Here is a 21,829-nt window from a genome sequence, read left to right on the forward strand (position 1 = left end):
TAGTATAAATATGGACAAAGCTGGTAAATATATTGAAGAGGACAGTCCTGTAATGGAGGGCTTGAAGAATGAATTAGATGACCTAATTGAACCTTTCCAGCTTTGCTTTGTATTATTATATGGAGGTAAAGTAATGTATCTGGACATATTTTCATACAGTATGTTTCCATTTGGAAAATCATGTAGTCATCAAAAAATCTTGCGAGGGAGAGTTTGTCTGTAATAGCAATTAAATGTGACTGCAGATATTCCGGTTACAGGCCACTTACCCTTTACTAGGCAGTGAAATGTCTGGGCTGGCTGAGGCAATTTAACAGAGATTTTTCAACAAATCTTAAATGGTGAAATCCTGGACTTTGTGAAGTCAATGGGAGATGGGAAGTCACTGGGAAATATGCCACTGATGGCAGAGAAATAGTTTTCAGCCTTGCTGACATGATCTCCTTGTGCTGATCCCATTATTGTGAAGAGCATCCATGGCTGAATTTAGCTCACAGGGCTGGAAGTGTACCTTCAGTCCTGTGCTCCCTAGACAAAGGAAAGCGCAGTACAAAGTTTATGTGAGAGATGTCCAGCAATTGTAAATATCAAAAGTGCAATTGAGAAAAGGTGGATTTTGGGAAGGAGGAGGGTGACCTGAGAAGATAATAATTTCTAAAATCAGTCCTACTGTTTTCTTTGGGCTGTCAAACTTAAGTAGCCATGACAGAGCCCCTGTAGCGATTAGGGTGTAAAGTTCTCTTGAGCCCAAAATAAATGAATATAAACAAATATGTAAAACGGATCTGGAAATTTGGCGAGTTATTCAAATATTGAGACTGGGAATGCCATATCAGATTGTCATCTCATGTCTCTAGGTAACTTTATATTTAGAACAAATATTGATTTAATTTGTGCAGTGTCACAATATTTGTTGAGTTAAAAGCTCGGGGATTTTATTTACTGGAGACAGAGATTACAAATGCTGCTCCTTTAGTTGCAAGTGTGGTAAATGATCTTTTTTGTCTCAAAACTCCAACAAGAACCAACCTGCCAGGTGATGTAATAAATACATATTAATATAATGACCGGACAATTGATGTGAGGTTTTTCAATCACGGTGATATTTAAGAAACTGCCACATGGGCTTTAATTCATGAAACTAAGAGTCAGCTTAGGCTGAGGTGACCAAGGTGGATATCCAAGATGGATGGAGCGAGTGGCCTTGGAAAGGTGCTCCATTAGCTAAGGAGAGCTTGGACCCGATGTGTGGCTTTTTGGAGAGCAGAGATCTACATCTCTCATGCCCACCTTTCTGCAGTGCACTGTTCTTGCACTCTATTTTGGGAAAGGGATGGAAAAGTCATCGTGTGGGAGAATGAGTCACAATGGGTGACGCATTTGATTAGCATAGCTTCATTTGGTGACTGGTGTGTGACGTAAGCTGGTATGAATTTTCTGTAATTTTTTCAGAATTGATATTTGTTCATTTTCCAAAGGCATTTCTCCTTAAACTGAAGCACTGGAGGTGTAGAAAACATGAAATGTTTTGTCTTTTAGGGGCTGTGAAACTGAGTTTGGTGTCACAGATTTCTTCCGTGCCCTTCAGCAAGTTGCATGTGCTCACTATTTCTCAGCTCCCCAACTTAAAATCCATGGGTACAATTCCCCTGGCCTCTGGGAAAGGAGGTGGGGTAGTAAAGGGAAAAAAAGGCTGAGTACTCAGCTATTGCAATAAGTGAGGCCATATTAACATGGAAAACATAAACACAGGGAAAAAATTAGAGAATTTTGCTGTAAGATTTAGTATCTGGAAGCACAAGCTTTAATAAAGGCTCATACCACATCTGGGCATGTAGAGTCTTTTTATCACAAACATACACTTGATGATTGCAAAATCTGAGCTCACTTCCTTGCTTTGCTTGGATTTGTGGGCTGGAGCTGTGGGGCATCATGAGGCCAATGTCTTTCCCTGTGGTGCCAGCCAGCAGCCTCTTCCCATGTGAAATTGCATGCTGCGTTTGGGATGCAGATCTGGGAAGACAAAAACTTCACAGGGTTCCCATTCTTTTTGTTCTGTTTTGTTTTGTTTTCTTTTTTACTTTTTAAAGCTGGTGTGGTGGCTTCAAAGCTGGAGGCTGGTGAATACAGTAGATAGCCTGAGTGGCAGCTTTGTGGGAAGGGTGGAAGGAGGCAGCAGAGCGTTGCTTTTGCAGCATTTTCCTGGTCTAATGGTGTTTGCTGCTCTAGTTCCTGCCATCCTCCGGGCTATCCTGTAAATCAGCTTGCCCTGTTTTGTAATTCTGGGCTTGTCTGTACAGCAAATGGCGAAGATTATGAAGGTGCCACCCGCTCCGTGAAGATCACAAGAGCTGGGTGCAGGTGTCATTGGAGCCACCGATGAAGCCGGTGCTGAGCTGCTGGCAGGTTCCAGGTAGCAGACGGTGGCAAGTGGTTGCAGTCAGCGTTGTCCTTCTGGTTCTTCTGGAAGTTTTCTGAACGCTTCACGCTTGGAATGTGGGCTGTTTGAATTGCTGTACTAAGCAAAAAATGAAAGGCTTTCCTCAGAGAATTGAAAGCATTAAGTTTAGAGCTGAGTAGAAGAGACTTTTTTTTTTTTCTTTGCTAACCTAGTAGTTCTCAGCAGATAAAAGGTGCATCTGGGACTTAGCCAGTACTATTTAAAGTGGTTTAATTCTGTTTGTCCCACTTCTCTCGTGCTTGCATGGCTGGTCCCAACTTCTGTGAAGACTAAACGAAAGAAACTTGTAGCTCTGAGAAGGAGCGTAAATTGAATTATGCTGCGTTTACTTGTGTTCTTGTTGTGCCTGTGACAAGAAAGACTCTAACCTCCATTTATATAGAAAGGGGCAAATTAATGAGGATTTTCGAGTTCCTTGTTTGGTCACTTAATTGCCTGTATGACAAAGAGCTCTGCAGTGCGTGTCAAACAACTTTCAGAGTCCTCTGATGATTTGCGCATTGCTCGACTCCTGATGCTATTCTGCACGGCGGGTCAGGCAAAGTATCGTTGTTAAAGTGGCTGGAATAAATTGGCTAGCAGTGTGCATACAATGTCATATATTAGCTATAGCTACAGGGAGTACTTTTAGCAGCTTTTTAAAGAGATCGAGATGTTTGCCCATCAGCATCAAAGTGCCCCAAACTTTCATTTAATATAATTAAAAGGACATCTGAAAGAAGTGTGATTCACAGCGGGGTTCTGCGGTTTGGTAGCCCTTTGTTAAAACTCTGTGAACTTAATATACTTCACAGCTTGAGAAACTTGCACTTGATTTGTGTCAGCGAGAGCGAAACTAGAAATCCCCACCTTGCATGTTTCTGCCACGGTGAGCCCGTTGTTAGGGGAGAGGAGGATCAAAGCAGCAGCCTTGGGTTTGTCACCAGACTCCGAAATTCTTCGCATAAATATGAAAAATGAAGGTGACCACGTATTCCTCTACCTACAACTGAGCTACAGCTATGGTTATGTGCCCACATGTAACATAGCAAAACTGAGAAAAAAATCTAGCATTTTCTGCGTTGCTATGTGCTTACTCTCTGCTTTAGGCTGAGTCGGTCCTGGAATCTGGTGGCACTGGTAAAAAGTCTCAGTATAAATTGACGTAGAGGTCAGTGGGAGATGTCCCTTTGATTTGGACCATTGGAGGAAAGGATGAGTCTCACGGACTCCCTAGGAGTTCCCTTGAAGGCTATGGATATTCTGTCAAAGAGGCATTTCTTGTTTGCAAGCCATTTTCCTTTCTTAATACAGCTTTGCTCACTTCCCCAGTGTAATTACTCTAGCAGTTGCTTGTATAGTCTCAAATCCCAAACAGTAGGGCAGCAAATACAGATGATTCATAAATGCAGTTCTCAGCTTATTCTTCAGGGAAGATCTCATTAGATGAAATAGATCGTATGTTATTTCCTTCTTCCCAATCAATTCCTTTTATTTCGGTCCTACAGATGCCTTCTGACCTTAAAATATTCTTCCTCGTATACTAAGCAAAGCAAAACCATAACCTGTAATTTGTAACCTTCTTCTGTTTCTCAGATCTCCTATTTTTTTCTGTGCTCCCATTATGAGATTATTGGTAGTTCAAGGCCAAGACTGCAAACCTAGCATGCCTGGTGCAAGACCATTAATTCCATAGTTAAACATTTTGTAGATGGCCTAATTTTAATAAAGGTCAGTGCCTTTCCTCCCACTGCAGTGAGTTCTCAGCGCTGCTGAAATGCAGGCCATTTCTGAGTCAGTGCAGTTCCTGTAGCCGCAGCATAAACATTTGCTGTAGAGTTGAACAGAGAAGGTTGCATGCTCTTTCTTGAGAGCCTTTGCTCTCAATCTGTGGAGCAATTTTAGAAATTCCTCTGCAAGACTGGGGGAAGATCTCCTCTTGCCTTTGCCGTGTGTAATAGGTTTTGGCTCAGTTCACCAAAACTGATATCATCAGTTGCCAATCACTACTCTGGTACAGGGTGTAGGCTAGTGTTTCTGGCTTAGTTTTGAAGGCAGAAGTGGAGATTAGCAGTAGATATTCTAATGACTGACTTGTTTTTAAGCTCTCGTTGCGGTTCAGCTAGTTTCAATCTAAATATGTGTTTGTCCGTTTCACTGAATATTAAAATTGTTTTGTGATGACCTTATTGCTTTGTAAAAAGCCTTAGACAGTGGCTGGGCTTCCCTTTAAGAAATTCTCTCCAGGGTGCTTACTTATGCTTTGACCAAAGACAAATTTTAATTTGGAATTAAAAGAATAAATGACAAGGCAAAAAACCATCCGAGGGAGATGGTTTGCCTTGTCAGACAGATTTGAAGGCACTTCTTAGCTAAGAAGTAGGATTTAATGCTATTATGTAGCCAAAATGACATTTTCATTCTTTAGAAGGCTGAAGAAATAACATGTGCATCTATTTTTGACCTGAAGTCCCACAGAGCGGATGACTGTTCCAGTTTGATTGGTGACCCCTGTGTAGTGGGATCAGGGTGCCGTTCATTTGCTCCCCTGAAAAGACACGTCATGTCCTGGCTGGTCCCTTTCAATGCAATAACCTTGCCAGGAGCGGTTCCTTGCATGCCCAGATCCATGCTTTCATGTTGGTCCTCTTTTCCAAAGGACCCATTCTGGTTGCACCAGGTACATTCAGAGTTAATGGGAGTTTCTCTTGTACCGGTCCTTTTTCTGGCCAGAGGCAAGAATCGCACAACTTCCAGCAGAACTCGCCATCAATGTCATTGATTGTGCCTTTAACTCAATTAGTTTGGAGGCTTGCAAATATTGATAGCTTAAGAAAAGGTTTTGTTTTAGCACCGAGTGTTTCATATGAATACAGAGCAAAACCAGCTGTTCTTGAGCAAGGAAGCAGGTACGCTTTTTTAAAGTACCACCGCTTTCCAGTAGGAAAAAGCTATAAAGAGCATAATGTTGTGATCATTGAACCATATCCACATTTCAGTGCATCTGCTCTCTGACGGGTTTTTCATTTTCACTGTGGACCTGAAAGGGTTTTCATGCTTTTTTTCTCTGCTGATTTGCCATAAAACCTCAAGCTGCTATTAAAAAGTGGGCTAGTAATGTTTTTGCATGCTTCAAATAAAGATGATGATGCACTTGTTTTGGAGCAGTACCTGGAGACGTCAGGCAGGACCAGAACCTCAGACCGTAAGCACAGCCTGAGGCTCTGTCTGTGTAATTGCACTCTACAGTCTTAGCACTGCTGTTCTCAGAAAGGGTGAGCAAACCTTTTTAATGAAGCTCTGCCAGCAAACACCTTTGGTACAGGGTAGCTGTACAAGCACTACTTGTTTCAGGCACCAGACATGATTTTAGTCTACTGATGCAAAGCACAGCCTTGTTACTGTAGCTCCTTCTATCCTAATTTTTGAAAGTGCATTGCATGAAATATTCCTGTGAGATCAAGAAAGACAAGTGTTAGCAGTATGAGACAGGGCTTTAAAAGTCATAAAATGCAGATATTTTAATTAGAGATGTCATTGCAAAAGTTGTGCTTTAATGCCCTGTGCCACTATTCTCGTTCTCCCAAAGCTGCTATAGGAGGTAAGACCTTGAGGTAGGTTCCATGCGAAATAACATATATAGTGTGTTCAGTCTCCTCTTAAGGAGGTGCTCCTTTGTAAAGAAGGACGAACAGCATATTCGAAAATTACTCAGCAGAAGGTTTCAACCAATATTCCCTGTAGGGCCTGCTGGTATTCACTTGCCATGAAGCAGTATTTTCCCCAGTAGTAAGCTTGTTGGGGTTTTTATTCTTCCATCAGCTGCTCGATAAGAGGCCAAAATGAACAACAAAGGTTTAGAGAGGTCCTAACTGTAGGAGAGCTGCTGGTTTTCTAAGGTTAGGGTTGCTGTGCTTAAGCACCATAGCACAATGCAGTCTGGTCCCAGATTTGGTAATGAGATGAGTACGTCTGACATCTCTTAGTGATTTCCAGTGTTAACTCCCAGTTAAAGACAGATTTTATATTAAAGAATCTGCTTTTGTCAAAGATGAGTGCCTTGGATGGTGGTACGGTGAGAGATACATAAATGGATGTGGTATCACTGGATATATACTCCCCTCCTAAGTTTAAACTGTGTGTCATGCAGCCAGATATTCTCACCAGACATTTCTGGAGGGGAAGATAAAAATAAATGAACAAGCAAAATTCAGTTTTACGGAATGAAGCAGCTGTCACAAATGAAATCAATGGGATATGTATGATTGGCCTTTTAGTAATGTATAATTACTGTAAGACTCCTAATTAGTTGCCTTTTGACAATACATTTTTTAATACCAATTTGTAAGTGTCTGAGAAAGAAGGTTTACATTTCGTTTCTGTTTTGTAACCTCAGGACAAAATCAAGAAACCATGAGCATATGCCCTTCTTTGGGAAAAAATCTCCCTCTGCAATTTATTAAAATTTACTTACATTGAATGTACACTCTGTGGTGCTATATAACTGCATAATGAAAGGGATCACCATCATGGGATTTGTCTTCTATGCTTGGCATGTTCTTGCACTTCTCTGAGTGTCCAGTTGTAGCCCCTGCTGGAGACATGAAAGGTCCACTGAGTCTAATATTCTCTGACCCAGGATGGTTGCTCTTTATGGGCTTGTATTTAGGAGGTTTAGCTTTGCATGTATAGGTACCCTGACATCACAGGCAGCATACAGCTACACGTACATATCTCAGGATAGAAAGGCAGATGGAAAGTCTTCCTTCTTGGCTCCCTTCTGTCATGCTCTTCTTCCCTCATTTGATCCTAGGCTACAAACAAGCAAGGTATGCCTTGTGAAAGCTTTCCCTTGATGTCATTTGAGTTACTTTTGTCCTTCTCCCCGGGCATATGTGTGCTTGTGTTCCCTGTTCATTAAGCCCCAGCACCCATGGCATTCGTGTGGTGCCATGCTGTGGGTGATGTTGCGGTATGTTTGGGCTCCAAGCCCCACATTTTTATTTTGCATGAGGCTCACAAGGGTGCTTTGGAAATTGTTTACCCAGTTGAGCTGCATTTGGAAAGAGGGGTCAGGCAGGGGAAGAGAAGAAAACCACAGCAGAGGAAGTTCTTTAGCTTGGGAAGTAAGGACAGGGTCTTCAGTGAGGTAGATGTGCAGCATCCTTTAATAGGTGTTGGGTTCTTCAAGGATAGAATTAATCTCACATGACTTTGGGCACCTAAATGAGGATAATATTTGCTGTAGTTCCTTCTACTTTCAGTGGGGAGAGAAACTAGAGAGCATCTAAGCTCCTGACTTGGCTCAACATTAAATTCTTGAAGTGAGGTGGGATGAAACGAGGTCAGAACTTTCCTAGCTCACTCTGAAAGTCCCCACCTTTATCAGGATCATCAGGGATCTCAGGTAAAGCCTGTCATGCCATCAGCTCCCAAGCACACCTGTCTCATGGCTTCTTCATTTCAAAGTTCCTCCATGAGAGCTAACCCTCCTTCTGCTGGTCACTGAGAGGCTTTCCTGGGAGCTTGGCACTGCTGCTTCTTCTATGCTGGAGGTTCATCAGACCACAAAGCCATTGGAGCAGGTGCCAAACCCACCTAAACCATGATGGCTCAGCTTAAATGCAAAGACACAGGCCAATCCTTGTCCCGTGTGCCTGCCTTCCCACAGTTCCTGCTCCCCTGCCCAACTTTTCCGAGTTGGCATCTCTGCCTCAGGAGACACTGTTGCTTTAACAGCTGTTTTGTTTCATTTAAACACCTACCTTAGCTCCTGTCCAAAATGCAAACATTTCATTAGCACCTCATCTCCTTGGCTTCAGCCCGCAGCACTCAGCCATAATTAAGTGCTGCACTCAGAAATATAATGCGGGGAACACTTGATTAATGCACTGAGACAGGTGAGAGGAGTGACCCTCTGGGAAAAGCTATGGACTAAATTCATCTCGGATGTAATGCCAATGAAGACAGTCTACCAGCTTTGTTCAGATGCATGCTAAGGACCTGACCCAACGTCCTTGGAGATCTTTCTGGAGCTTTTGTGTCAGACCCCAGATCCAAAGTGATGTGAAGCAGCTGGTTTCAAGTTAGTCCCTCCAAGAGGATGGATGCTTATCATCACGGTGTCCATTGGGTGGGGAGTACACATGGTGAGGGAAGCAGCACATTAGGCCTAATTGGTGTTCTCTCTCAAACTTTGCATGCGCACATGAACACACATTTAAAAAAAAAAAAAAAAAAAAAAAAAAAAAGTTTTAGATGATAGATAAAATATTTTTTCTGGGGAAAAATCTTTGCAGCAAATGTTTCACCATAACACAAATATTTCAGCATCTGTTTCATGTTTTGACAAATAGGCATTACCTTTCCATCCAGAGCCAGGAGATGGATCTGCTGCAAAGACTCTGTCCACTGTTCAGATATTGATAAAAGTATGCAGGATGTTGTTTTAGCAGAGATTGAAGGACACCATTCGTAGCTGAGCTAAATGGAAGTAAGGCAAATTGTAGTCTGCATGATAACATTGAAAGGGGAGAAAAATCCTCATTTTCTGCTTTCCATGCATAAAAGATCTTTGCAAGAAAATACCACGTTGAAAAGATCTTTGCAAGAAACATCTTTGCAAGAAAACCTACCCAGCAAAATAGTCAAGCTTTTTGGTCCCTGGAAAAGCATACTACCTCCTTTTTGCCTGTAAACAGATAAGCTACCAAAGTAAACTACAGAATTTTATTAAGAGCTACAGAGATCAGTCTTCCAGATTTTAAAACACTAAAAAAACCCACTTAAATGCTATGGATTTTTAGTATTTCTTCTTGACTATTATTAAAGTCAACCAGCTTTTCATGTGCACATATTAAATGTGTTAAGGTGATTTTTAGACTATTTAGGAAAATCAGTTTAATAATCCGTTTAAGAAATTGATTTATGGTTAATAAGTTCCACTTAACAGCAAATGAGAAAGGGATTCCAGTCCTGGATTGTAAAGGCTTGACAGCAAAAAGGTTTTTGCAGTAGCACTAGAGGACAAGATTTTCAGCCATTTCAGTTTGCTTCAGTGATTGAAACATGGGTTGCTCCATACTTTAGGAAACTAAGCTGTGAGGCTCAGGAGAAATGTTGTCTATTAATCAAGGGACCAGGGCAGTAGCTGCCAGGGAGGGAAAGATCTGTTTAAGGTACAGGAGAGGTTTGGCACAAGAACAAATGAGTTAATTGATCATGAATAAATGTAGGTTGGAGAGTAGGAGCTTTGTACTGTCAGAGGAGCCCCATTCTAGCTCAGTCTTCCAATAGGAACCGTGGTGGTATGAGAAACCTTCCAACCTCAAGGGCATTTAGGACGAAGATGCAAATGGCAATGTCTTAGTGAAATGTCTGCTGGGATTAAAAGCACCAGCAGTGGCAGGTCTAGCTGTCTTTGCTTCTCACTGAGCCTTGCTGGAATTGAAATTTTTTTTAAGGTCATCTGGATATAGCAATAAAATCAAATTCTGGTTTGATGTGATTATATTCTCCCATTGCACATTTGTATCTGGCCATGACTGGTGAGTGAGTCAGGAGGCCCCACACTCTCTGTGCCATGTTTTGCCGTTGTAACACTCCTCCTGAGGGCTCTGCTGGAAAATGGGCCATGCCGTATCTTCTTTTCCCATGTCATGTTGTAGAGGTGGGCTTAGAAACAGTCAGGAGTAAATATTGAAGTATTTCCATGAAAGTGAGCCCATAGGGCATTCTTTAGGCTTGCAATATGTTGAAATCCCGTGGGACTGTCCTTGCCTTGCAGAACAGAGGTGTGGGTTTGATGCCTACACGTTCAGCATACAGAAAATTGTTGAGAATGGCAACTTCATCTCAAAAGGAAGGTTGGTTTCTGCAGTCAGCATTAGTTGGCAGTGGAAGTGTTTCTTTGTGGGGCAGGGCTGCCTGGTGGCTAGACACTAACCAGCAGAAGAAAGCATGATCAAAGTACTTTTTTTTTTTTTTCCTTTTCCTCTGCACAATCAATTCTGCCAACTGGTACAGCTGGTCTCATTAAAAAATGTTAGCTGGAAGGTAGTTGAGTCAGCTCTGGTTAGTAACTAAGCGGGGGTTTTAGGTTGAGCAAAACCTTCAGGTTGGGTAGGCTCTACTGCTGTAATTTTGCAGTCGTGAGGCCAGCGCGGTTTCGTGTGATCCTGGATGCGCATCCAGATTAACCTGTGGGAAGTTCTCCATGGGAGAGCTCTTTGTGCATGGCAGCCCAGGGCAGAAGGTGCACCACAGGAGGGACTGAAGTTGCTACCGCGAGGCTGACTCCTTCCTGAATGGAGTGATTTGAAATGCAGTGTCTTAACTAAATCTCCACGGGCACCTGCTGCTTTTCTGGATGAAGTGGCGTAACTCAACTCTCTCTGTGTCTTCATGACTGCCTGACAGAGGTTATGTGGTGGGGAACGCTCTAAGGAGCGTAGCCCTTGCAGATACTAAATACCTTCCTTGGGCACCCCAACCCTACTCTTGAATTCTGGTGCTGCAGGTAGCAGCAACCTGCTTCACAGATGGGTTTTGAAATCTATTTTCTGCATGTTTTCTTAATGATTTCCTGATCTCCCCACTGCCCTGCCCCCAACCCCTAATTTCTTCTTACTCCAAGCCCAGAGCTGCTGATCACAGAAGCAGAAAAGCGCTATTCCCAGCCTGCATTTAGAACAAAATCAACATTTCCTCCCTCTCCCATCTGATGGGATAAATGATGCCTAGCTCCATTGCAGGCTGCCACAATGGGTAGGGAAATGAAATGCTGTCCTCTCCCTATAAACTGATGTGTGTGGAGGATGGGACTGAGCGTATGTCAGAGGTCGCGATGGTGCTTTAGGTTCACTAGAGCCCTTTCTCACTCCATCTATCTCCCTTGCAGGCCATGGTGGAGACAGTGAACAACCTCCTGCAGCCACAGGCTCTGAATGCGTGGAGGGACCTGAACGCAAGCGAACAGCAGCGCGCAGCCACCAAGTTACTTGACACTGTGGAGGACAGTGCCTTCGTGTTGGCTGATAACCTGCTGAAGACGGACATCGTCCGGGAAAACACTGACAACATCCGTAAGGGACAGATCCCATAAATACTGAGAGCAGACGGAGGAAGAGTAAAGGCTGGGAAACATGGCTTCGGTCTTGGCCCCTAGATTAACTGGAGAGCAATTTGTTAGATGTGTCTTTGCCCTTTGTCTGAAGGACTTAAAAGTCTTTTCAAAAGAGCCTAAAGGAATAAGACATCTCTCTGCCCTTGAAATCCCATGGAAAATGAGCACCTAACCTGCCTTTATTACTCTTGGCTTTGAGGGCAAAATCTGTGCTAGAGCAATGAAAGCACTGCTTCACAGGGAGATTGTTCATCGTAATGCAATTGTGTTTCACTTCATACAAATTTGTGTCTTTATTTGGCTGATTGTTGATTTTAATTAAAAAACAAGCATGATGGAAAGCACCAGCACTCCCAGTGTGCATATGTAAAATAAGAACAACTCTTCTTTCTATTTCTATGAATACAGATCCCGAGTACTGATAACATTTACAGAAAGTACCAATCGCCAGTGGCAAAGAACTAGCATTTTCAGATTTTCATTTTAACCATTGTCCTTAATATCCTGAGGTTCTTGTTTACAAGAACTGGTTGTCTTTTGTTTTCCACAGAGAGTAAAATTTATTTGCGCTTTTTTTTTTTTTTAATTAAATTTAAAACTTCCTCAGGGCAAAGATTTAAAAAGAAATAGGAGCCCAAACAGAGTCTAGCATGAAACACTGTAAGTTGCTTCCTCTGCTCTCAGATGGTCTGGAACACCATTTTGTAGCTTTGAAGTATCATGTCAAAGATTATTTCAGTAGAGATTTTTCTTAGTGTCGGTCTCTCTTGCAAACAGAGCTGGAAGTTGCGAGACTAAGCACAGATGGGAATCTGGAAGATCTGAAGTTTCCCCAGAACATGGGCCATGGGAGCGCCATTCAGCTGTCAGCAAATACCTTGAAACAAAATGGTCGAAACGGTAGGTCCAGCACTTCCAGCCACACCAGCCTCATGAATCAGTCATGCTTTAGGCATTGTTCTGTGTTTAACCAGTTATAAGTATAGTATGAATCGCTATGTTAATATTTAAATTAACAGTAGCATCAGTTGCTCATGCCCTTGACTGTAAGCTAAGTTGGCTGACTGGCAATGTATTATATTGCTAAGTGACTCACAGCCTTCGAAAGTATTACGTGCTGTTAAAAATGCGTCAGATCCTTAAATGATGTGGCTGTTGGGGCATAGTGCTGAGTCCAGAGAAGTGCTTTTAACTGCTGTTGTCTGCAGTAGGAGGCTTCAGATGGGGTAAAAGGCTTGTTTGAGTAAACTGCTTCACAGTGGGGCACTATACAAATATCTGAAAAGGGAGAGGGAAGAAGCAATCGTAGCAAATATTAATAATGAGCCAACATGGCAGAAAAGGTTGATTAATTGTTATGAGTCTAAATCTTCAGTGCCTTTCTCTCTGAAGCTTATGAACCTCCTGATATAGCATAAATTAAAGATGATGTTATATGTGAATGGTCTTCATGCTGCCAAACCATTTATTTCCAGACCAGGAATTTGAGCAGACACATTTGTTGATCTGTACAGCCCCACTATAGACCAACTTCAAACTCCCAGGCTTTCTACTAATGGGCCTAACGTGCTCCTATTTCTGAGTTCCTTTAAAATTTAACCTGTGTGCAGGGGGAAAGCACTCTAGTACAGGCTTTGATCACTGCAGGCAAAACATGGAGTGACAGGGCAATATTATAGCCATATCAGATGCATTAAAACAGCCAAAAATTTCTGACAACTGTTGACAAAAGTTTGGTCTGGTGGTTCAGAAAGAAAGTTTTGCCATTGGCTTCCTTGATGGGGTTTGGTACCTTTGCATGTAGGATTTGAAGAGAAGCGTTTATTTTAGAGACAGTGTAAAACCCAAGATGTGTAGCAAAACTCCAGTGGGGCAAGAGTTTCACTCCGCTAGCAGGCTTTGGAGATTTTTAGGGGAAGAGTAACTGTGTTGGCAGTGAGGAAGGGGAAGTCTGTATTTCTAAGCGTAGTATCACTGGAGTTCTGGTCAAATCAGGAGAGCCCCATCAATTTGCACCAGCTAGGCACCCAGCCGGAGGTCACCAAAGAGATAGAAATAAAATTATCATCGTAGAAGGATTTAGGTTGGGAGGGACCTTTGGAGTCATCAGTGCTTCACCTTCCTCAGAAGCTGGGGTGATTCCTATAGAAACAAAAAAATACCTCCCCACAACTAATACATATAAAGGCAAACTAATCACATTCAATTCTTATTTATAGCCTGTGAAATAATGTGCAAAACAGAAGGCAAACTGGATGGTTTCAGTTAAAAACAGTTGGCTGGTAGCCTGGGTTTTCTGCAGGCTCCCTAATGGTGGTTTTTTGTGGAAGAGGGGATATCTGATTGACAAATTAAGAAAAGAAATATATTTTTAATGAAATTTCTGCAGTTTTGTTTTACCCTTCATGTGAGATTGGAATTGTGTTGGAAAGTTTTGGATTCCTTCTCCCAGATCTGTCCCCACACTTTTCTGAGCTAGTCTCAATTTATTAATGGTCTAAATTATAGTTTTATACTGCATCTGCACAGCAGGCCAGAATGAAACATGTTTCCCAAGCATAGCCTGGAGAACAAAGTGTTATGTCAGGTGGGAAATGGGCCACCTGGTCTCTTTTCTCTGGAGCCAGTTACACCCACTCATGCCAAAAATAAGCCCACCTTCTCTGTCTGTCTTCTGCTGATCTGTTTGCTTACAAAAGTTTGTTTTGAGAGAGGCAGCTCTGCCCTTCTTATCCATGGACCACTTGTTACACCTCGTGATGCTCATTGAGATTGGCAGGAGGAAGTGAGCTTTCATATGCCACATCTTTCACATTTTCTTAGAGAAGTTTTAAAGTTGGTTCAGAGAAGAGATTTGCCATCTTAAAAAAAGAAAAAAACAGTGCACTGACCCGGATATCTAACCTCTTACTGCTCTTCTAGGTGAAATCAGGGTGGCTTTTGTGCTGTACAACAACCTGGGCACCTATCTCTCCACGGAGAACGCCAGCATGAAGTTGGGAACAGAAGCAATGTCGACGAATCACTCCGTCATTGTCAACTCCCCTGTCATCACGGCAGCAATAAACAAAGAGTTCAGCAATAAGGTTTACCTAGCTGATCCCGTGGTGTTTACTGTCAAGCACATCAAGGTGAGTGAGTTTGAAAAGTGCTTCTTTTTTTTTTTTTTTTAATTTCTAAAACAAAGTGATGCAAAAGTTGGCTGATGTGAGGCCCCCAGCAGTCCTTGATTAGATTTTGAATTATACATTTGTTCCTTTGCACTTTGTGTTATTTATGGAGAATGTCTCTTTTACGTTGCATTAATAAAAGTAAAGAAAGAGTCTCCTTTGAGCCAGTGCCCATTGCTCAGTTGCTGACACACGTCATTCTGTAATTAAAAACTACCAATTTATTAGAATAGACCATAATATTATTTTATCATGGTGGCAGGGGATATTAGAGGAAAGTGGAATTACAGTGAAAGAGGACAGCTAGTCCTCCTGTTAGCCAAGCACAGTCATTGCAAAAGTTGATTGCTTAAAGCAATTAATTTCTCTGCTCTGCAATGCAAATGAAGCAATCTGATTTTGAAGAGCTGGATTTAGTCTATGGCTGAAATTAATCAAGAACAAAGAACTAAGTTTGCATTAGCAAACAGAGCAGCAACAATCTAACTTTCTCTGGTATTGGCAAGTAATACTTGACGTATAAACCACTGCTGATTGTTTATCCAAAATTAAAAGGGTGAGAGTTACAAAGTGCCTCTGGAAAAAAAAAAAATAGTGCGTTTAGAAATCTCTGAAACCCTATCATTTTTATTGGATTTATTCATTTCTTCCCTGCAGCAGTCAGAAGAAAATTTCAATCCAAACTGTTCGTTCTGGAGCTATACAAAGCGTACAATGACAGGGTATTGGTCCACCCAGGGATGTCGCCTCCTGATGACTAACAAGACACACACCACATGCTCCTGCAATCACCTAACCAACTTTGCGGTCCTGATGGCACACGTGGAAGTTAAGGTAGGCGTTGCAGATTTACAGGCTGCCAATGCACTGGGCAGTAAAAGTGGCCAATGTAACACCATTTGTTACTACAAATGGAGCTGAGCAGGGAAATTGCTGTGTGACAATAACTCTAACAGTAGAAACATCTGGTGTAAATCTTCCTTCTGCAATATGGTGAAACAGGAGATAGTCACACCAGTGCAAAGCCTGTCTTGAGCTCCTGGCATGGGCAACTCTGAGCTGAGGATGATGAGCAGAATTATCTGTTGCCACATCCGTTGCTTACTGGTGCAGAACATCTCCTGGCTGGGTCCTTGCTCGTGGGGTCCTCACTGTGCCACCAGGGAGTAGCGAGCAGCCTGGGTGGTGAGACAGAAGCATGCAGAGCCTGCCTCGTGGGCTGCAAGTTGTGTGTCCTGCTTGCAGCAGCTGCACGTTTGTGTGAGGTGCATGTGTGGAGCCAAAAGTATTTTCCAGCTTCCAACTAGCGGAAAAAGATACATTCTCTGTGTCTCACTATGTGACAGCAAGCTACACATAAAAGGGAAGCTCCGTATGCCATCCTTCATAGACTGTGCATCTACCCGAGGCCAGTATATGATCAGCTAGTTCCCTTGCCTGCATTTAGGTCCATGGTGTAACTCTGGCTTCCCACATGACTATCCCCACTGGAGCTAAAGAAGTTTGTCCTGAAAGTAGATGTTCCTCATGGTAGCAGTGGCTTGAGGAGTGAAGTGCACATTTGGAATTTTACTCAAGAAGAGGTGAATGGTTGAGATGGTCCTCCGTTTCCTGAGCTGTCTTGGCTGTCTTTCATTGAGAACAGTCTCAGCTGCTGTAGAAAGGAGAAGGCCCTGATACCCAAAAGATTTTGGCCTAGTGATTTTCTGTGTTGTGGTGTCTCCATTTCATGTGCCTGGCACTGCAGCAGAATCCACGGCTCTGAGCTAGCTATGGATCTGGAATCTTCCATGCAGGCAGAACATTTCAGAGCCAATTCCATGGCTGCATAACCACAAAAGCTATTATGGTTTTAAAAGACCTTTTCTCAAATAGTCTTCCAGTGTCAATCCTTTGTATATTTTTGTTTCACTTGATAATCTGAAGAGGAATGTGAAGAGCCGCAATAAAAATATATATTAAAGCACTGTCACGCATGACCAAAGCTCTGCAAAAAAAGAAATGGGAGCCTGGCAGCACATTTGCCACAACAGCTGTGTCCAGCTGAGAGGGGCAGGACAGATCTGCTGCTGCTTGCAGGAGGCATACCCATTGTATTCTGCAGGAGTCACTACTGGTCCAGGAGACATGCCATGAAATGGCTGTGGCATTATCCTAGGAGATGTCTGAAGACAAGGCCTATTCGGAGCACATGTTTACAGGTTAATAGCATTCCCCAGTCCAAGTCTGGTTTTGCCAGTTTCCTACAACTGCTTGAATTTTCAAAAGAAATGTGTGTTTGGCTCGTTATCACCTGCCTGGAGTTAACAGATATACCTAAGTCACTAAAGTCAGAGGTTGCACCTGGGAAATGCAGATAGCTTTCCACTCCACTGATGTGAATGAGGGCAATCCCTACTGCGTGGTGCAGATACAGGCTAGCGCCGAACAAACCTCTTCCCAAACTGCAAGTAGGTCAGCCTTGTCTGCACGGCATTTCACCTGAACCTCATTCAACTAGTAGTGCTGGTGTTATCTCATCTTGCAGAAAGAGAATGTGAGACCCTGGTTTGCCCATGCTCAGCCAACAGGTTGGAAAGAGCTACAGCTGGAAGCTTCCCAAGTGCCAAGCCAGCACGCTATTAGCCGGTGGGTGTTTCTGGGTGTTAACGAGTGCCCTCAAGACTTTCAGGTCATGCTTTATCATTTGGCAGCAGCCAAAGTATCATTGCTGTAAGAGCCAAATTGGCTCCACTTTTTGTTGACTCTGATGCAACCAGACAGCTTCCTGGCATGTCCGCTTTAGCGATCATCGTGGTCTGAGGGCGAAGGCAGGTGCATACCCTGCAAGCATCTGCAACTCTTCCTTCCAGCTGCTTGTCACCTTGCTGTTCCTGGCAGCACCATCCCGCTCCAGTCTGCTGGTGGAGCTGGTCATGCAGCTCTTGGCAGATCTAGGAGGTGGCTTGTATGACATTCCTTATGCTGCTGCAATGAGTTGCTTTTAAAGTCCTGGCAGCAGAATACCTGCTGGTTTGGAAAGGTGGAGGTTTAAAAATAAATGAGGGTTGTTGTTGTTCATTGACTTGCACTCATCTCTCGTAGGCATGCTTTTGAGCCATTTTGTTGTCTCGTGTCTTGTACAAAAAGGCATTCCTTGCCTCAAAGACCTTTTCGTCTTCTTGGAGGTGGAATGATCCTCGGGGAAAGGACGTTGTGTGCTTGTGCTGGACCTCTTACAGCGGTGTTCTGGCCAGAGACTAGGATCCCTAAAGAGGACTGTCATACACACAAAAATTAATAATATTCTGGGAGTTCTGCAACAGAAACAATTTTCTCCTGTAATTGAGATTTGTAGTTTACTGACTTCAGTTTGTCGGATTTTTGGATCTGTAGGGAGCATCCTTTGGTGTAATGAGTATCCAGAGCACCCTACCTAATATGACTGAACACTGGGCATCGTGGGGAACGGACATCAGAGTCCTGCTGCTTAATCAAAAGCCAGCACCAATTTGACAAGTGTCACTTCTGGTCATGAATGATCTCCCTCCCTGGTAGCATGGCAAAAGAGCGTGTTCTCTGGAGGAGACCTCGGTGGCTGCTCTGCGAGTTACAGGCTGGGATTTAATTATTAGCAGAGCGTATGCGGCAAGGCGGAGCTGGAAGGTAGTGCCTCTGAGGAGGTGATTGATGGCCGTCTGGCTCTCCAGTGTGATTGTCCGAAGGGGCAGAAAATGACATTGGCTGACCGCGGCAGCAGGGATTTATTGGTGTGCTTCAAGAGTAGAAATTGCTGGGATCAATTCCAGTCTTAATAGGACAGTACCCAATTAAGAGAAGGAGATTTTAATTTGAATATGCTTTCTGCCTGTTAAAATTAGTTGGGCCCAGAGTTTCTTATTCACCCATATATTTCAGTGGGGTAAATAACAGTGCCCAAGACCAAGAGCCTGCTGTGCACATGGGCAGGATGCATAGCTGCTGGAAAGAGCGATGGACCCGCACCCACCCGCACCCGCAGGTACCCCTCCAGCTGCTATCAGAGCCCCATCTAGCATGCGAGGAGGACAGCAGGACCATAATGACCTGTGAGCTGGACCTCCCTGATGCATCCTCCTGGCATGGGATGACCTTAGAGACCTGCAGCGTTCGTTGCCCTTTCGGGCAATTTACCAGGAAAATTATAAAAGAACCTCCCTTTGAAGAGAGATTTTAAGACTTGGAAACAAATCACTGTTTTCATCAGCTAACAAGTTCATTTGGCCTCTGTTATGGGAAAATTATTACAGTCTCATAGATATTTTGTTAAATTATGAGATATGTTTAACCTAGATGAGATCTGTGTTAAATATCTATCTGTTGTTTGAATCAGTAGGGTATTTGTTATGTATGTCCCTTAAATGCTATAAAAGCATGGTGGGTCCCATGCTATGGGACAAAGCCCATAGTTAAATAAGCCATTCTACCTGTGTAATTGCTGCAGAATTATTCAAAATTTACAAGCTGTTTTTCATATAAGCTTGCACTTCGCATCATATTAATTATAGCAGATGCATCTTAAATGTACCATGGGAAAAATATGCAGCCAGAAAACAAGTTCAGAGCTGGTGGGAAAATGCAATTTAAAAAAACACCCAAAACAGGATAAGCAAAAGTACCTCAGGGTAGATAAATGTTGCTTATCAGTATGTAGTGAATGCCAGAGCTTACTTTTCTTTTAAAAATAAATAAATAAATAAAACAAGAGAGAAAGGGGGAAAAAAAGAAAGGTGTTTTAACTGTAGCAATTAATCGGAAGCTTTCAGATGTTATTCTATACCACAAACACATTACACCGTGCTAATTATTTGGGGAATGGAAGTGTAAGGCAAGCTAAGGAGAGAAAGGAATAAAAATATATGAAGTCTAAATAGAATGCAGTGGTCCATTGCCTAAAGCAGTACAGCCATTTCGGATATAAAGAGCAAGCTGAAGTTACTGCAGTGCTGGCTTATCCGTATATTAGCACTTGTGGGATTGAACAGCAGTGAATGAAAGCAGAAGTGGGTGCAGGATTGCAAAAACACCCTAACTGCAGAATTAAATTACTAAAACCACTATATAATGAATTTTGCAAATCGTTTTGTACCATTAAAGGGGTTAATTCTCAAAAAAAAGATACATTACACATTGCAAAAAGTAACTTATTCTAATATGTTATTAAATAAGAACTTTTAATTAAGCAGAAAAGTTATTAAATGTGCTTGTCTTCAATTAGATTTTAAAATTCAAAAATACAGCAGTATTTGAGCTTGTGTTAGGAAAAGAAATCTGTGACTTCGATGAACTCCAAGAATAAGGAGTTGTAAACAGCACGTTTGGTTATACCTTAGGTCAAGTACACCTATTAGGTCAAGTAATCTATGCCTACGGGGTCAATTCAGAGTTGTACCTGGTAGCAGTCCTTGAGCTTTTTGTCTAGGTGGGCAGTAAGTCACTCCAGGGAGTTCCTTGATTTCCTCACCCTCAGTTTGACACACATTGTTTTGGGTTGAGCCCTAGTTGTGTCTTACTGTTTCTAGTTCTGCCGGGTTGGACGTTTCACTGGTCCTTGTCTGTGCATTCCCTGAAGCATTGACCCAGATCTCAGGTAGCCACTTTTGGGTGTCCAACCTGAAAACATCTAGAGCCTGGCTTCAGAAAGACATACTTCAAGCCCTTAAATTTGCAGTTTCTTAGCTCAGCACTTACAGGTGTCAGAAATTTGAGCACACAGCAGCTGGCTTGCTTTCCCTGCAGTCCAACGGGTACATATTTGCTTAGCATCACCCTTCTTGACTCTCCAATCTGCGAGCCAGGGATGGTTGCACAGTTAGGAGCTGTGCCACAGAGCATGGGGACAGCATCACCCCGCAGGGTTTCCTGATCCTCTGTCCTAAAATATGCAATTGAAGTAGCTCCCATTGGCAAGCACTAAGCCTTGCCCTATTTCTTGCTACCCCCTTCCTTTCTGGCTGAGAGCACGGCATACACAAGAACCAAAGTGAAGGTAGTGACCATGGTGTGGTGGAGCCATGTCCCAGGCGTCTCCTGGCACCAGGCTGGGTAAGACCATTGGTGCAACAGCAGAAGCTGATGATGCTGTGACCAGATTTTTCCGGGAACTCAAATTAACAAGCCAGCAGCTTAGCTGGGTAGATGTCTACACTGAGTTTGGCACAGCCACCATAGCTCATTTCTCGGGTTGGAGATGCCTTATGAGTAAGCAGAGCTGTGCCACTTTACTAAATCCAGCCAGCATAGCAGGGCAGGACAATAGATGCAATTACTGTCCCAAGCCTCTCCTCCTCTCCACAACTGAATCTCACCTCAGCTGCATCTCAGTTGCAGGGGTGTCAGTGAGTATGATGGAAATGCTGGGCTCTTGCCGCATGACGTATCCACAGTAGGGTTTGTAACACATGGCAAGGTGAGGTCTGTACTCATTTCTCTGTGCACACCTGCCCCCATATGGCTTTATTCTGGCCATGGGGGTTTCTGTTTGTGCTGGCTGCTGCTTCTGGCAGTCACTGGAAGGCTGTTGCATTTTGGGGAGAGGTTTGTGGGAAAGGGTTCTGCTGGGTAGCCTTTATCTTGCTGAGGAAGGCAGAGGAGAAGGAAGATGGTCTGTGTGGCCCATGCAAAATATGAAGGCAGCTTCGAGGTCTAAGGCAAGGAGAAGAAAGGTGGCTAAACCACCTTGCCAGGAGTGCTCGGGGATCTGAGCCTTATTTTAAATGGCCATAGTCAGAAAACAGTGATGTTGCACAGGGGCTTCAGGTGAGAATTAAGCTCTCTTTATTCCTGGGTTAGGACCTGATGGTGGCCATGACAGCATCACCTTCGCAAAGCACAGAAGTACCAGGTCTGTGGGCGCTGCGTCCGCTGCAGAGCAGAGCTGCCTGCTTCCCTTGGTCCACCCTTGGGGAAGAGGGAGAGGATGGGAGAGCATGTATCCCTCTTGGCCACAGAGCGGGGAAAACCCTCTCAAAACCTCTCATGCCTGCATAGCGACGGCAGGCAATGCCATTAGCCAGCACAGACACGCTGCAGGAGTCTTTGGGGTTTCCTCCCGGTCCGTGTAGCCCAGCTGATGCT

The 21,829-nt window shown here is 43.3% G+C and overlaps 1 protein-coding gene across 13 annotated transcripts in view; it reads left to right on the plus strand.

Annotated features, from left to right (window-relative positions):
- Nucleotides 1-21,829, plus strand: part of ADGRL3 (adhesion G protein-coupled receptor L3) — a gene marked incomplete at both ends in the record, with an annotated part of 327,767 nt that overhangs the window by 246,190 nt on the left and 59,748 nt on the right. For all 13 annotated transcript variants that reach the window (XM_082315697.1, XM_082315704.1, XM_082315703.1 and 10 more), the window contains 4 exons: nucleotides 11,340-11,523; nucleotides 12,342-12,464; nucleotides 14,487-14,695; nucleotides 15,392-15,568. In XM_082315697.1, coding sequence (XP_082171823.1) covers nucleotides 11,340-11,523; nucleotides 12,342-12,464; nucleotides 14,487-14,695; nucleotides 15,392-15,568 — 693 coding nt within the window. The remainder of the gene's footprint in view (nucleotides 1-11,339; nucleotides 11,524-12,341; nucleotides 12,465-14,486; nucleotides 14,696-15,391; nucleotides 15,569-21,829) is intronic.

Source organism: Platalea leucorodia, assembly GCF_965183815.1.
Source record: "Platalea leucorodia genome assembly, chromosome: 6".
Classification (NCBI taxonomy): Eukaryota; Metazoa; Chordata; class Aves; order Pelecaniformes; family Threskiornithidae; genus Platalea; species Platalea leucorodia.